The sequence below is a fragment of the Pleurodeles waltl genome, chromosome 5, assembly GCF_031143425.1.
Source record: "Pleurodeles waltl isolate 20211129_DDA chromosome 5, aPleWal1.hap1.20221129, whole genome shotgun sequence".
In the NCBI taxonomy this organism is placed as follows: domain Eukaryota; kingdom Metazoa; phylum Chordata; class Amphibia; order Caudata; family Salamandridae; genus Pleurodeles; species Pleurodeles waltl.
In genome coordinates this window covers 174,020,527-174,038,537 of record NC_090444.1, presented here as the reverse complement: position 1 = coordinate 174,038,537, position 18,011 = coordinate 174,020,527, and the positions used below count along the sequence as shown (strand labels likewise).

Genomic DNA, 18,011 nt, shown 5'->3' with positions numbered 1-18,011 from the left:
GAGGTAGTGGAATATTCTCTGGAGGAGGCTCTAAGGGGCCTACTAGGAAATCCAAGAATTGGCACCAAGGATAATTATGCACACATGTATCCTGTGAACAAGCACACACTAAAAAGGAGAAAAATGAAGTGCAAATGGGAGTGCTGTACTGTGAACAACCTACAGGGGTAAAGGAAGCTGGCCTGTGTCACTGACAACTGTCACCAGAGGAAATCAGGAAAGATCATGGCCCAAAGAAGAGAGGACACTACTAGTGCCTGGCTACGCCCTAAGGAAGCTAGAGAGCTACTATTAACTGGCTAAGGTCAGCCTACTGATTGCACCAACATTGTCTCAGACTTGCAACTCTCCATCTTCCCAACACTTTGTACTGTAGCTATGGATCATGAGGGTTGGAACTGGGCCTGCTTCAGCGAGATGGAGGGACTACAGACCTAGTAGCATAAGCAAGCAGGACTCTCAATTAAACCACCAAAGACAATCTACAAATTAAGAAAAAGGGTGTAGTCACGCACTGAGAAGCAATCGGTTTCATGTTCACATACAGCAATCCCATTTAAAATGCAAATAACTGGCCACTGGTAGGAACATTCAAGGACAAACTCTCCATTGCTATCCTTAAGCAAGGAGTAGCTACTCCAAATCTACCAGCTCACCATGAAATCAACAAGTGGAAGATAATGCTTTAGAATACTTGGGGAGAACAGAACCCCTGTGTGCCACTGAGAAGGAAAGTGAAATAGCACATGTAACGGAAGGAAACAAGTGAATGCTGATGGAAATTGGTGAACGACATAGACGAGACAGACAATAACCCAGTCCTTCTGTTAGGAAGAAAGGCCCATCAAGCAAGAACTCTGAAAATGCTACTAGATAATTACACAACAATTATATGAACATTCACAGCCAATATTCATTATCCTGGATGACCTGCTCTCCTAGGCCAACCCTAAGGAGATTGATATCACTGAGGAAGTAGTTCTTCTCTCATGCTAGAATAATAGAACATACAAGCAGCAGGAACTGTGGTATGCCCAAACACACCAGTGACACCTGGTGTTGCATTCTTATGCCTGAGGCTACACCGTGTTCTATATACAGGACTACATACAGTGATACAAGGTTGCAAATGTTGGACTTTATTCTGTGAAGGAGGGGATGTTATATCGCAGAATTATGTGCTATCACTCTGGAGGATTTGCACTCCAGTTTGTGCACAAGCACACTCCCATGTCAGTGGCTCTTGGGTTTTAATTCAATAAATTATTTCACTAAAGGACAGACATATGGACTAGTTGAACACCATACAAGTTCTGCATAGAGCTCCCTTTTCTGAGCATGTGTGGCAGTTACAGGTCCCATCAGGGAACCCAACATGAAGTAGACAAGGTGCCTGATGGAGCAAGCAGTTTTTCACACTACGTTTCAGAAGCCTAAATACAATTACAGCAAATGCCCAAGGACAAAATAATACACAATGGAAAAGTTATCAGTCCACATAGGGTAAGTTATGTGTTTACTAAAAAGTGCTAGCAGAAGAAAATAAATAAACCCCACATGCAATTAGACTAATATAAGACTAAAATGAATGAAAAAAGTTGAAAATCATTAATGTCTAAACTACAAAATTGATTAGATCAAATCTGACACACATTCAGTATTTTTTGTTCTATAGATGTTTTAGGATTCCAATGTATGGTATTTCATTCGTCTTCTATTTTTTACGTGCTGTTTATGGATTTGTGAGGACACTTTGCATTACCTGAAACTGCTCAATATATCAAAGCACCATGCAACCGTAAAATAGAGGTAAACCAGTATTAAACCATCACGTGGGCTAATGGAAATAATCAGGTTTCCAAGAATTTATTTTTTAATGTTACATTGCATACAGCTACACACTCTCCTCTGACATCTCAAATTTCAAGCTGCTATTTTACAAACACATTGCACTAGTAGCTGTGGAAAACTATTGCCTGGCTTCAGCCTTACCTCGGGAGCAAAATCAGCAATGTGACTCTTTTCTTTCTCCAGTGCAGCCTGCGACACAAACATTGGGAAGTAGCAGTTTTCCACTCCAAGCTTTTTAATTTCTTCATCAAAGAAATTCTTGATGGCTTCCCAGATTGCAAAAGCCCACGGCCGCAGAATATAGCATCCACTGACGTCATAATACTCTATTAATTCTGATTTTGTGATCACCTGGGAAAACAAGTGTTCAAGTACATTAATGGGGTTGCTTTACCAACAAGACAAACATGTATCACACACATGGCACTAAACATTCAGACGGTCAATACACATGCAAATTTCAGACTTTTCACGGTTGGCAACAAGGTGGCCCAGAGGGGGAGAAGGCGTGTTATGATTAATAGGTGAAAGAAAGGAACAATAGGTCAAGGTCACCATCAGGACAAAACATGAGTTTTTCAACTCTGTATGAACAGTTGGTTGCTGCTGTATCTTTATTAGAAGATTGCCTATGTAGTGTAGTGTAGAAATGTTAATGACTTAACTGTCCGTCCCAAACAAGCAGAGTACACTAGAACAGTGTTCTTCATTTGATTGACAATCACCTGGAGGCTTTCAATTCATGTGCAATGTGGTCTCCTCAATAGGCTTATGGAGATTTAGAGGGATGCTTGCTGGGAATCAAAAGTGAGTAAAATAGTTTTTACTTTCTATAAATATTTGTTTGACCAGCCTTGTGTTACTTTATATCTGCAACTCACACCCCCTCACTCAGATTCCCATGTCACCATCCAACAATCTCACCTCACCCGCCACACCACCTGCACTTTAGCACACCCTCACATGCATGTTCCTAAACACCATTCACCTTCAAAAAGACATGGCATAAAAATCTGGGGCATCCTCAACAACAGCGCATTGGACCTCTGCTTCCTAATGGAAATCTGCCCCCTGAATTCCCTCCCCCTTAATCCCCTGTCACACATTCACCCCACTCCCCCCCCCAACGCTGTGGCCATCCCACATTGCACGCCAGGACCTCCTCCAAAAACCCAGCAAAGGTCTTGCCATCACCTACAAAGACACCCTCAAATGCACTACACCACCCTGGCCCAGACACCCCTTTCAAGGAACACATGCACTTTAACCTGCAAACAAAAAACACCACCACTGTAAAGGGCAGCCTAACCCGTGAATGGCCTGCGAGGCAACTTCAACAACCTCATCTCAGGTTGAGATCAGGTACAAGATCTTACTTCTTTGCGACCTCAGCATCCACTTGGAAGACCCTCCCTGACCACAGCTCCATCTACCTACTTGAGAGTCTACACAACATAGGGCTTGCACAGTTTGTCACAGACCCCACTCACAATGCAGGACACACCATGGACACATTCTTACCCTCCGGCAACTGAATCGACTATCACTCCACCTCTTCCCACACATGGACCAACCCCCACATTGCCCATTTCAAGGTCTCTACAACAAAAGTCAAAGTCCCCATCAACACCAACCAACCTTGCCGGAATGGGAGTAGGATAATGGAAACCGACTGGTGGGACACTTCAAGAAAACCACCCCAACAGTGCCAACAACCTAGCCATGGACATCGCCAACTTCAACCAGTGACTAACTGCTCTGATGTTGTTTGCACCCATCAAAACTTACAAATATCTTAGAGCATACAACCAAGTCCCCTGGTATACATAAGAACTCACGGACTCCAGACGAGTCTGCAAACAGCTGAAAAGGAAGTGGAGAAACAACAACGATGCTGAATCAACCTATAAGTCTGTCCTCAGGCACTAACACCACCTCAGGAGAGGTGGTAAGAAAAGAGCCCTCCCAGACAGGATCAAAGCCAGTTCCAACAGTGCAAAAATATTTGCCATCATCAAGGAATTCACCACCCCAGATGCCTGCACCAGTTCCATCACCCCCTCCCAGAAACTCTGAGAATACCTTTCAAATTACTTAAGCAACAAAATCAAAAAGATCTACAACAACTTCGAAAAGCAACCAAGTCCAGAGGACTTCATCAGCAAAAGGCTCACTTATCACTCAGACAGGTACTTAACCAACTGGAGAAAACTCACTGAGGAAGACACCACCTCAATCATGAACATCCACTCCAGGGCCCCACAGATCCTTGTCCACACCGTACATACAACCATGCTCATCAAATACGTTACCCACATCATCAACTCCTCCATCAAGCCCACAACCTTCCCAGAGGACTGGAAGCATTCTTCAGTCATAGCCCTCCCCAAAAAGAAAAAACATCCGTCAAACTCAGACTCTGCAACTTCCGACCCATCTTCCTTTTACCGTACCTAGCAAAAGTGATAGAGAAAGCAATCGACCAACAACTATCTGGATCTCCACAATCTTCTCAACCACTACAAATTCGGATTCCGCAGCAAACAGAGCACGGAGATCGCACTTATCACTGGCACGGTTGAGATCCGCATCCTAATAAAACAGAGGTGAAACAGCCACTTTCATACTGCTAGGCCTCCCTGTAGCATTCAGCACTGTATCACAATCCAGCCTCATGAAACAATTACATGACACAGACATTGAAGGCCTTGTCTTCAAACGGATATGCTTCCTCTTCACAAAGAGGCAACAGCAAGCCAGAACCTAGCAGCCCCCTCCACCCTGCCTGCCAAGCCAGCTCTAGGTAGCCAACTAATTTGAAGCTGAAGTGGCACGGCTGCTTCCAAGTAAGTGCACAGATTAGTAACCAGTGGTCTGAATAAAGTATTTATAATATTTTGAGAGAGGGATTTTCTCACCAAGTCATTTTAGTCTGAATTAGCTGCTGCTCCTCATTCAGACAGTGATGTTGGGTAAACACATCACAAAGACATGCATAGATTTTGATAATATTTTGATGTACTCATCATTAATTCTGTACTCTTTGGCCTATTATAGGATCTTTTTGAAAAGCGTTTTTATGGCCATGTGTACTGTAAAGTCATTTCCATCAAATAGAGCAGGTGATAAAGCAATGAGAATGATTGAGGTGGAGTTGCCTTTTCATTAACCCTTACATATTTAGAAACAGAAAGGATGCAAGAGAAGATGGGAAATGAAGAACAACCTAAGATGGAAGTCACATGTGCAACAAGATATGGCTATTAGGCAGCTGTTCTGGCACACCTTGAGCTGACAGCTTCCATCCTAATCTTTACTACAACCTGTTGGGGAAGAGGACTTCAACAAGCCTTTGGACAGGTAGGCAAGTCTTCTGTAAAAACGTATTTCTCATTACAAAAAACAGACAACCTCCACACCAGAGAAGGCTCTAAGAAGATATGAAGTGGATGTGTGCTTATCTAACACAATAATGGGCATGCCTGAATTCAGAGAAAAATGGTAGTGTCAAAAATCATACTGATGAAACTTAATTCAAAGGTAGGAGAAGTGATGGTATGGTCCATAATTCAACTCACTTACCAAGGGGAAGTATAGAAAATGTATTGAGGAGCACAAGAAGAAAACAGTAGCTTGAGGCAATTATTTGATTCTAAATTCCTTATTCTTCCACACAAGCTTGAGTCTACCCCTCTTCTTCATGATTTACGTCACCAATAATGATGGCGGTTAAAAAAAAAAAAAATCCTCATTGTAAAGATGTCTTTTGGAGTACACAATAAATTGTTTCTCCAGCTTACCGCTGAAGTACTTAGTTTGTTCCACTTACTTGTGCAACTTAGCATCAGCATTCACAGAAGTGAAAGCTCTTCCCACTAAAATATTTCCTTTGTCTACTGCTAACCCGTATTTCAGTACTGGTATGAATCCCATTCAACGCTATTCTCTGGCCAATGCAGTTTGAATTCTCTTCCTTTATGGGGCTGAAAATACAATCTTTGCCAGATACCTTTGCCATACTTTTTAACATGAACAACCAATGTTCGCATTTTTCTTCAGCACCATTTTTACGGGTGCCTTCTCCCCGCATCTAGTTGAACTTTCTTTCTTTTTTTTTTTTTTTTTTAACCCAAATGCAGATATTACAATGACCTCTGATATGGCCATCAATCGTCACCTGATAAGATCAGTTACCCACCAATCTTTTTCAGTCAGTACTCTTGTGGTTTGAACTGCTTTATTTCCCCAGCATATACATACAGTCCCCACCAAATATTAACCTACTCCTTTACTTATGCATCATACTTTTCTTTCCTCGCTATCCTCTAATAAGATACTGCTAAGTATTGCATCAAACTGTTAAGACTTCTTTACTTTTTTTTTTTTGCAGAAGCCAACAATCAATGCCATCGAGCAATCAATGCCCTTCTGTAATCTGGCTTACTTGAGAATACCACTCTGCAAGGTTTTCTTCTTTTGCAGCCTCCAGACCCAACCTTAAAAGAAAAACACAAACAAAAACCAATTCAGTTTAATGAAACCATCCGCAAATCTACTACTTGTGCCATTCTTTAATTCTTCATGACAGTATTACAAGAAAATATGATTTGCAATCTCTGTAATACAGCATGACGTAAATCGAACCAGCAGTCCTTAGTTTTCAAAATATACATACTTATTTTAATTACTCATTTAGTTATTCAAATTAATAGAAGTTGTGTTGAGCAGATCAGCACTTTTTTCATGCTCTGCTGTTCAGAGTTGTTCAAAGAATTAAAAAAATATCAAAACTCTCTAAAGGAGGAATAGGAAGCACCCTAAGAATTGAAACACATCATTCAGTGTAATATGTGCTGATTAGTACGAACACATTTGAATGGTAAATCAAAACAAAAAGATCTGTTTGGAAAAGAACACAGCGGACTGTATGAGGGCCAAGTACAATGTTCTTGCTTTGAGAGAGAGTGGCCATTAGAAGACTTATACTGAAGAATTAAGAGAATACGTGACAATGAGTCAATCAAGCTAATGTTCCAATTAAGTTCCATTTAATGATCTAGTCTACTGTCATTGCACTTACATAGTACTTCCTAGCTTTGATGAAGACTCTAAAGCACATTAGCGGAAAGGCGTCATTCTATACCATGGCGGGTGAGGGGAGTGTGCTTGATGGAAACTGTGGTATTCTGGAACTTGTTGGTCACTCGCAACAAGGCAACCGTTCTGATAAGCAAATCGATTTTGTGCCCAATTAAGGTATATTTAAGCTATAGTACAAAATTAATTATTTCTAATAGCTGCCATAAACTACCATGTTGAAACCTATGCATTTTAAATGCTTGTACGTTTTAGTCCCAGGCATTGTTGATAAAAGCTCAATACATTTATCATTCATGCAACATTCTGTTAACCCATTTCTTCTGCATAGTTCTCAATTTAGCCCCAGGTTTTGTGAGAAAGTATTCTGATCAGCGTTAGAACATCTCCGGACTGAGAAAGCTGAATTCCTTTCAATTGAAACATGCTGAAACTGCACAGGAACCAGGCATAAAACTCCCTGGTGATGATTATAGTTGCCCTGATTATTTTCCAAATCTGTGCCCAATTTATAGTCAGCATATATGATGACTAATAACAAGGGCAAACTGTATTTGCACCCAATGTCTGCGTTAATGCCGTATTTAACAACTTTATGCTTCTTACCACCAAAAGTGGTAGTAAGTATAAACACAAAACCCAAATGAAAGCAACTTGCACAAATGCAGATGCATGCACATTAGAGTAAAATTATAGATTTATTAGGAATTATTAATGTTTTAGGTGCCAACACCCATATATACCAATGCAAAGATACTTTTATATGACTGTGATAAATCAGTATATGCAAGAAGGCACAGTAGAGATGCATTGTGGTCAAGACATCTCATTGAAGTAAGGGTATAATTTTTAGGTCGAGCACAACAGCGCACAAGTGCTGCATTTGGACATGCTGTAATCTTTTCTGTGGACGTTAAACACGCCCATCTCACATGCCCATTACTTTCATTCATTCCTGGGCTTGCTTTCAAAAATCCCTTGATGTCATTGGTAAATGCTTTATGTGTGTCCCGCCCTAAGACTGTTGCTACACCTTGCAGACTGACCTTGTTACATGGATTATTGCATGATTGTAATATACTTTAGTGTGGGCAAACTCATTTTTTTTTTTTTCTCTCCCCTTCGTGCTCCATGGCGCTTTGAAGTTTTATACAGCGCAAACTTGGTCGGCGGTATTAGAGCACTTTGCATTACTACCAGTAATGTCACATTGTTCACACTGTCACCTCAGTGGAGTCATTTCAATTTTGCTTTTGTCTCTCCCCTTTGCGCTCCATGGCAGCCATGCCAGTTTGAAGTGTGATCAGCGGTATTGGAGCGCTGCAGTCATTTCATAAGTAAAAACACAGAAATACTCAAAGTGTCTCTCCCGGCAAAACGGGAGAACCCATACTACAATACTCATTGCACTCGGGTTGTTGGGGACCTCAAAATAACCTCTCCCACCAGTAGGTGACTTTTTAAGCTCGTATAGTTGGACCTTTTGTTTTACAGCTGTGAGTAGTTTGCGTTTTAAGGTTCTTGTTTGAAATAATATTCCTGTAGGCCTGCTAGCCCTTTAGTTATATGTAGGACCACTGGAATTATGTGGCAGAGAGGATTAAAGTATGAGGCAGGGTGGACAAATTTATGTGGCAAGAATAGTCCTGCTATGCATTTTTAATGCCAATACCTCTACCCCAAACAAATACAAGACCTATTCGTTGTAAATGCTTGTTTTTTATGCATAAGGTCCCCAGTGTCCACATCATGTGTGCATCAGGTAGTCTAACTAGGGGTCAAGGAGACGGGCTCAGCAAAATTTTGTAAGACCGGTTTACAATCAACCTGCTGTTGGCCAATGAGGGTGTCTGAAAAGACTACTCCTTCAACTGAGCCATCTTTTGGATTGCTGAAGAGGAGCTCAGGGAGTGGTTCACTCTCTGCTCCCTGTCTCTCATCATTGACCTTAAGCATGGCCATCTCACCTCTATCATGATAGGGTTTCCAGCAGTGTCCATGGATTACACTTTTGGGATTCCTGCAGGAGCTAAAGTATTTCAATATTTTTGAAAGCTTTTTCCATGTTCTCAGCCATCCTGCAATGAAGGCCAAGCACATAATCCACAATGTCCTGCTTAGGCTCTCTGAGAGGTCTCTCCAAACTCTCCTTCACAAGAAAAAAGGGTCCTCTTACAGGATGCCCAAACAGAAGCCCAAAAAAGGGAACCTTACTCACTTTTGTGGCACTTCCCTGTAAGCAAATAGCAGGCATGAAAGTAAAACAACCCATCTCCTCCTGATTTTTTCAGGGAATCCAACAACCACACCTTTCAATGTCTTGCTGAATCTCTCAACAAGGCCACTGGTTTGTGGGTGATAAGGGGTAGTCACGCCACACTCAGCCCACATGTGTTTGAGGTATCCAGACATGAAGTCAGTACGTCCCTCTGACACCACCTCCTTTGGAAAGTCACCAAAAGGGCCCCCAGCTACTGCAGGGGCAGCAGTATTCCTCAAGAAAATGGCTCCAGGCTACCTGGTTGCATGATCCAGTATAAATCTGTTCCCTGATGCTGTTGGAGGGTCAAGGGGACCGACAATGTCAATCCCTACCCTTTCAAAGAGAACCCCAAACACTGGAAGTGGAATTAAGGGGGCCTTTGGGTGGTCACCTGTCTTGCCACTTGCTTGACAGGTGGCACAGAAATTACAAAACTCCTTCACCATCAGGGATATACCTGGCCAGTAGAAGTGCTTTACCAACCTACTCCATATTTTTGGCTGGCCAAGATGCCCAGCTAAGGGGACATCATGGGCCAAATTGAGGAGAACTTTTCTGAACTGCTGAGGCACCACCACTCACCTAGTGGCACAAGGCTTGGGGTCTCTGGCATCAGTGTGAAGGAGTCCTTCCTCCCAATAGGTCCAGTTCTAACTGAATTTAGTACTTTCCAGTCCTCCTTCTAGCAACCCCTTTGCAAGAGTAACAGTGGAGGCTGGAGTTGGGTCAAAGTGATTGGGGCACAAAACACAAACGCCCCCAAAAAATAAAACAGCAGCTTGCCTGCTGCATCCCCAGCAGATCACGGCTCTTCTGGATCCCTCGCTGGAGAGACAGGCTCCCAAGCCTGCCCTACAGCCAATCCAGGATTGTCCGGAGCGCTCTTGATTTGCCCTCCCAGGCAGACTGGGAGCCTGTGCCTGCTCTCTCCCCAACCTGGCAACACAGTACGAGGTTAAAGACACGTCAGTGCACATATGTGTTTGGGCATCCGGAGACTGCTGGCCAAACACACATGCGCACTGAAGGGAGTGCACCTACCACTCCCCATATTGCCAGTCATCCCTATGGCCACGCCCTGAAGAATAACACAATAATAAAAGTATTAGTTTTCAAGATTGCAGCTGCTGGTGGGGACGGTGCAGGAGGAGGGGTGGGGGGTGGTGGTTTGGGGCACACACTCCTCCACCATAGCAGAGGAACCGCAGCTGAAGAGTAATTTCTGCTGTGTCGAGGACAATAAGGTGTCTTCTTACAAATCAAGGTCAATATCAAAGTAGCTTTGTCAATGTCTTGGTTTAAAATACCAAGAACTTAAAGTTAACTGCTGACACAGTTAGGAGAATGGTCTAGGGCTGTTAACCACTAGACATGCCCCACCACATCTGTGGCGTAAGACACTGAGTTATGCCTTACCCTTTTTTATTCTAAAGTTCATCAATGCCCTTAGTAAAGCCACTGATTTGTTAAAAGTCATAATTGTATGTGTTTGTCCCAAACAAAGAAGTCCTGAAATGTTCAGATAAGTATGATGTTGAAGAGTGATACCTGTAATGAGGGGTCTACTGACGTGGCTCCCCACCTGGGGTTTACCACGGGTATGTTTCCTTAACTATCGGTGAAAGTGAAAGGCAGTCTGATCAGAAATTGTACTGCAGCATTTATACAGAGCCTCAAACCCCTTTTAAGGCCTGGAAGCACCACCTGTGTCAAAGTGGGGAAAGGTGAATAGGTTCATCAATTTACATTAAATGTTGTGCTCAAGGTTTGGAGGGGTGCTCCGAGCATGTTGCAGTGAAGGTATAGCTTAATGATTGAATGAGGCAGATAAAAGAAACTTTGATGCAATTTCAATACTGTCTTTCTGGAAAAGACTACTCTATTTCTTGAATACAGGTGGCAAAGAGTGGGTTTATAGAAGGTCCTGTATGTGAGAACTCTGGGAATCCTGCAAGAGATCTGTATGGGAACTCTAATTTGTTGCATTGAAATTCTAACTATGTTTAAACAGAGTGAAACAGAAAGGTGTGTGTGTCAACTTAGTGCATACTTCCAGGGCATGTCTAGGATGCAGTCATGATGCAGGTCTTTGGCATCTTAAGTATGGATTAAGTATGGATTTTTAGTCTGGACAGAATGTGTAGTGCTAAGTGAGCTGCGTAAGGCTCTAGCGTGAGCCTCATTCCTCGTCAACACATCCAAAAGAGCTCCAAATATGTGCTAATTTTTTAATCACACTGTCTTCCGATTAGGCTTTACCACTTTTAGTTTCTATTGGTTGTGAATTCTGATGGGTTTTTAAAAGTGTTTTCCAAAGTTGTTTTAAAAATTAAACAAATCTGTAGTATTCAGTGTTTATTCTCTGCTGGTGTTTTTCCTATTGTCAATTCTACAATCCTGCTCCTAAGTCCCTTCTTTCAACCTCTCTTTGAACCTGCTCTTTTCTGCAGGTTTCTTTATTTCTCTCGTGATTGCATTTCACAGCACCTAATCTCCTCTTTCCAAAAGTCCTCCCCTGCCCCCTATGAAGACCATGCCATGCATGGATGGAGACCTGTTGCTTCACATTAAGATCTGAACATTACTTGTGGAATTCAACACTCCAGCTTCTCTGTGTTTCAGAATATTTTCAAAGATCAGACAAAACAATATTTTATACTTATGCCTATATATATATATATATATATATATACACATATATATATATATTATATATATATGGAAAATGTCACTTACCCAGTGTACATCTGTTTGTGGCATGAGACGCTGCAGATTCACATGCTTTGCACATCCCGCCATCTAGTGTTGGGCTCGGAGTTTTACAAGTTGTTTTTCTTCGAAGAAGTCTTTGAGTCACAAGATCGAGGGACTCCTCCCCTTTCGGCTCCACTGCGCATGGGAGTCGACTCCATCTTAGATTGTTTTCCCCGCAGAGGGTGAGGTAGGAGTTGTGTATTACAGTAATAGTGACCATGCAATGGAGTAAATATGTATGTACATAATGTAGTTTAAAGTGATATATTTACAAATTTACTTTGAAACGGCTACAGGCTCCCGGGGAGGCGGGTGGGCGCATGTGAATCTGCAGCGTCTCATGCCACAAACAGATGTACACTGGGTAAGTGACATTTTCCGTTCGATGGCATGTGAAGCTGCAGATACACATGCTTTGCATAGACTAGTAAGCAGTTATCTCCCCAAAAGCGGTGGTTCAGCCTGTAGGAGTTGAAGTTGTTTGAAACAAAGTTCGTAGTACTGCTTGGCCTACTGTGGCTTGTTGTGCTGTTAACACATCCACCCAATAGTGCTTGGTAAACGTATGAGGCGTAGACCATGTGGCTGCCTTACATATCTCAGTCATTGGAATGTTTCCTAGAAAGGCCATAGTAGCACACTTCTTTCTAGTTGAGTGTGCCTTTGGTGTAATAGGCAGTTGTCTCTTTGCTTTGAGATAACAGGTTTGAATGCATTTAACTATCCATCTAGCAATGCCTTGTTTTGAAATTGGATTTCCTGAATGAGGTTTTTGAAAAGCAACAAATAATTGTTTTGTTTTCCGAATTAGTTTGGTTCTGTCAATGTAGTACATTAACGCTCTTTTGATGTCTAATGTATGTAGTGCTCTCTCAGCTACAGAATCTGGTTGTGGAAAGAACACTGGTAGTTCTACTGTTTGATTCAAGTGGAACGGTGACTTTTGGTAAAAAAAAATTGATTTGTCCGTAGAACTAATTTATGCTTTGGAATTTGAATAAATGGTTCTTGTATGGTAAATGCTTGGATTTCACTTACTCTTCTTAGAGATGTGATGGCAATTAGAAATGCAACTTTCCATGTTAAATATTGCATTTCACATGAGTGCATGGGCTCAAAAGGTGGCCCCATGAGTCGTGTTAAGACATTGTTGAGGTTCCATGAAGGAACTGGTGGAGTTCTTGGTGGTATAATTCTTTTTAGGCCTTCCATAAAGGCTTTTATGACTGGTATCCTAAATAGTAAAGTTGGGTGGTGTAAGGAAATGCCTCCTTGGCATGGTTACCCCCTGACTTTTTGCCTTTGCTGATGGTATGTTTTGATTTGAAAGTGTGCTGAGGCCTGCTAACCAGGCCCCACCACCAGTGTTCTTTCCCTAACCTGTACTTTTGTTTACACAATTGGCACACCCTGGCATCCAGGTAAGTCCCTTGTAACTGGTACCCCTGGTACCAAGGGCCCTGATGCCAGGGAAGGTCTCTAAGGGCTGCAGCATATCTTATGCCACCCTGGGGACCCCTCACTCACTGCTAGTGAGGACAAAACGAGTAAGTCGACATGGCACTCCCCTCAGGGTGCCATGCCAACCTCACACTGCCTATGCAGTATAGATAAGACACCCCTCTAGCAGGCCTTACAGCCCTAAAGCAGGGTGCACTATACCATAGGTGAGGGCACCAGTGCATGAGCACTGTGCCCCTACAGTGTCTAAGCAAAACCTTAGACATTGTAAGTGCAGGGTAGCCATAAGAGTATATGGTCTGGGAGTCTTTCATGCACGAACTCCACAGCACCATAATGGCTACACTGAAAACTGGGAAGTTTGGTATCAAACTTCTCAGCACAATAAATGCACACTGATGCCAGTGTACATTTTATTGTAACATACACCCCAGAGGGCACCTTAGAGGTGCCCTCTGAAACCTTAACCAACTACCCGTGTAGGCTGACTGGTTTTAGCAGCCTGCCACACTCGAGACATGTTGCTGGCCACATGGGGAGAGTGCCTTTGTCACTCTGTGGCTAATAACAAAGCCTGCACTGGGTGGAGATGCTTATCACCTCCCCCTTGAAGGAGCTGTAACACCTGGCGGTGAGCCTCAAAGGCTCACCCCCTTTGTTACAGCACCACAGGGCATTCCAGCTAGTGGAGTTGCCCGCCCACTCCGGCCACGGCCCCACTTTTGGCCCCAAGGCCGGAGAAGATAATGAGAAAAACAAGGAGGAGTCACTGACCAGTCAGGACAGCCCCTAAGGCAACCTGAGCTGAAGTGACTGACTTTTAGGAATCCTCCATCTTGCAGATGGAGGATCCCCCCAATAGGGATAGGAATGTGACCCCCTCCCCTTGAGAGGAGGCACAAAGAGGGTGTAGCCACCCTCAGGGCTAGTAGCCATTGGCTACTGCCCTCCCTGACCTAAACACACCCCTAAATTCTGTATTTAGGGGCTACCCTGAACCTAGGAACTCAGATTCCTGCAACCTAAGAAGAGGACTGCTAAGCAGAAAAACCCTGCAGAGAAGACGGAGACACCAGCTGCTTTGGCCCCAGCTCTACCGGCCTGTCTCCCCCCTTCTGAAGAAACTGCTCCAGCGACTCTCTCCCCAGGGACCAGCGACCTCTGAATCCTCAGAGGACTGCCCTGCTCTAGAAGGACCAAGAAACTCCAGAGAACAGCGGCCCTGTTCACCAAAGACTGCAACTTTGTTTCCAAAGGAGCGACTTCAAGACAACTGCGTTTCCCGCCGGAAGCGTGAGACTTGCTACTCTGCACCCGACGCCCCCGGCTCGACTTGTGGAGAAACAACACTTCAGGGAGGACTCCCCGGCGACTCCGAGACTGAGTAACCAGAGTTGTCCCCCCTGAGCCCCCACAGCGACGCCTGCAGAGGGAATCCCGAGGCTCCCCCTGACCGCGACTGCCTGACTCCCAGATCCCAACGCCTGGAAAAGACTCTGCCCCCGCAGGCCCCAGGACCTGAAAGATCAGAACTCCAGTGCAGGAGTGACCCCCAGGAGGCCCTCTCCCTTGCCCAGGTGGTGGCTACCCCGAGGAGCCCCCCCACCTTGCCTGCATCGCTGAAGAGACCACTTGGTCTCCCATTGGAAACCCGACGTGTGTTTGCACGCTGCACCCGGCCGCCCCGTGCTGGTGAGGGTGTACTTTCTGTGCTAACTTATGTCCCCCCCGGTGCCCTACAAAACCCCCCTGGTCTGCCCTCCGAAGACACGGGTACTTACCTGCTGGCAGACTGGAACCGGGGCACTCCCTTTTCCATTGAAGCCTATGTGTTTTGGGCACCACTTTGAACTCTGCACCTGACCGGCCCTGAGCTGCTGGTGTGGTAACTTTGGGGCTGCTCTGAACCCCCAACGGTGGGCTACCTTGGACCCAAACTTGAACCCCGTAGGTGGTTTACTTACCTACAAAAACTAACAAATACTTACCTCCCCCAGGAACTGTTGAAAATTGCACTGTCTCTAGTTTTAAAATAGCTATGTGATTTATTTGAAAAGTATATATGCTATTGTGATTATTCAAAGTTCCTAAAGTACTTACCTGCAATGCATACAGAGCCAACTTCCTACAAGTGGGTAATTTGCAGGTGAGCTGAAATTGCGGTAAGATTTATCTTAATGGATGAAAAAGCTAGTTTTGACTTTTGCAAATGTAGCAAGTAGCTTACGATGTCTTTAGCAGATGCGTGTAAGGGTTGAATTTGATTATTATGGCAATAATAAACAAACCTTTTCCACTTATTTGCTTAGCAATGTCTAGTGGTTGGTTTTCTAGCTTGTTTTAGGACTTCCATACATTCCTGTGTAAGGTCTAAGTGTCCGAACTCTAAGACTTCAGGAGCCAAATTGCTAGATTCAGCGATGATGGATTTGGGTGTCTGATCTGTTGTTTGTGTTGAGTAAACAGATCTGGTTTGTTTGGTAGTTTGACATGAGGCACTACTGAGAGGTCTAATAGCGTTGTGTACCAAGGTTGTCTTACCCAAGTTGGTGCTATCAGTATGAGTTTGAATTTGTTTTGACTCAATTTGTTTACTAGATATGGAAGGAGTGGGAGAGGGGGAAAAGCGTATGCAAATATCCCTGACCAACTCATCCATAACGCATTGCCCTGAGACTGATCTTGTGGGTATCTGGATGCGAAGTTTTGGCATTTTGCGTTTTCTTTTGTTGCAAATAGGTCTATTTGTGGTGTTCCCCATCTTTGGAAGTAAGTGTTTAGTATTTTGGGGTGAATCTCCCATTCGTGGATCTGTTGGTGATCCCGAGAAAGATTGCTAACTGATTCTGAATCCCTGGAATAAACTGTGCTATTAGGCGAATGTGGTTGTGAATCGCCCAATGCCATATTTTTTGTGCTAGGAGACACAACTGAGTTGAGTGTGTTCCTCCCTGTTTGTTCAGATAATACATCGTTGTCATGTTGTCTGTTTTGACAAGGATGTGTTTGTGGCTTATTATGGGTTGAAATGCTTTTAGCGCTAGAAATACTGCCAGTAGTTCTAAGTGATTTATGTGAAATTGTCTTTGCTGAGTGTCCCATTGTCCTTGGATGCTGTGTTGATTGAGATGAGCTCCCCACCCTATCATGGAGGCATCTGTAGTTATTACGTATTGAGGCACTGGGTCTTGGAAAGGCCGCCCTTGGTTTAAATTTATGTTGTTCCACCATAGAAGCGAGGTGTATGTTTGGCGGTCTATCAACACTAGATCTAGAAGTTGAACATGTGCCTGTGACCATTGTGATGCTAGGCACTGTTGTAAGGGCCGCATGTACAATCTGGCGTTTGGGACAATGGCTATGCACGAGGACATCATGCCTAGTAGTTTCATTACCATCTTGACCTGCATACTTTGTTTTGGATACATGACCTGTATTACCTTGTGAAATGCTTGTACCCTTTGTGGACTTGAAGTAGCAACCCCTTTTGTTGTGTCGATTGTCGCCCCTAAGTATTGCTGTGTTTGGCACGGCTGAATGTGCGACTTTGTGTAGCTGAGTGAGAAACCTAGTTTGTGGAGGGTCTCGATAACATACCTTGTGTGTTGTGAACACCGATTTTGCGTGTTGGTTTTGATTAACCAATCGTCTAGGTACGGGAACACGTGTATTTGCTGTCTTCTGATATGCGCAGCTACCACTGCCAGGCATTTTGTGAAAACTCTTGGCGCAGTTGTTATCCCAAATGGCAACACTTTGAATTGGTACTGTACCCCTTGGAATACAAACCTTAGGTACTTTCTGTGTGAAGGATGTATTGGTATATGGAAGTATGCATCCTTTAGGTCTAGTGTTGTCATGTAGTCTTGCTGTTTGAGCAATGGGATTGCGTCCTGTAACGTCACCATGTGAAAGTGATCCGATTTGATGTAGGTATTTAATGTTCTGAGATCTAATATAGGTCTTAGAGTTTTGTCCTTTTTGGTTATGAGAAAGTACAGAGAGTAAACTCCTGTTCCTTTCTGATGAATTGGTACTAATTCTATTGCTTGTTTTTGAAACAACGCTTGGACCTCTAGTTGTAGAAGATCCATGTGTTGCTTTGACATATTGTGTGTTTTCGGTGGGACATTTGGTGGGAAATTGAGAAATTCTATGCAATAACCATGCTGGATAATTGCTAAGACCCAAGTATCTGTTGTTATCTCCTCCCATTGTTTGTAGAACTTGGTTAGTCTCCCCCCACAGGTGTTGTGTTGGGGATTTGTGACGTGTAAGTCACTGCTTGCTTTGTGGAGTTTTGGGACTTTGGAATTTCCCTCTACTTTTTTGGAACTGTCCTCCTCTATATTGTCCCCGAAAACTTCCCTGCTGATATTGGCTCTGATAAGTGGGCCTTGTTTGTGAGGTTGTGGGTTCTGTGCTTTGTCCTCGAAACTGTGTCTTTCGAAATGTGCCTCTGCTCTGTGGGGAGTAGAGTGCGCCCATGGCTTTGGCCGTATCTGTGTCTTTTTTTAAGCTTTTCCAATGGCAGTGTCCACCTCCGGCCCAAACAACTGCTGTCCGTTAAATGGCATATTCAGCA

At 43.6% G+C, this 18,011-nt stretch overlaps 1 protein-coding gene across 3 annotated transcripts in view; it reads right to left on the bottom strand.

Moving 5' to 3' along the window:
• EPRS1 (glutamyl-prolyl-tRNA synthetase 1) overlaps nucleotides 1-18,011 on the bottom strand; it is a 488,457-nt gene that overhangs the window by 186,254 nt on the left and 284,192 nt on the right. For all 3 annotated transcript variants that reach the window (XM_069233874.1, XM_069233875.1, XM_069233876.1), the window contains 2 exons: nucleotides 6,296-6,347; nucleotides 1,993-2,202 (listed from right to left, as the gene is read on the bottom strand). In XM_069233874.1, coding sequence (XP_069089975.1) covers nucleotides 1,993-2,202; nucleotides 6,296-6,347 — 262 coding nt within the window. The remainder of the gene's footprint in view (nucleotides 1-1,992; nucleotides 2,203-6,295; nucleotides 6,348-18,011) is intronic.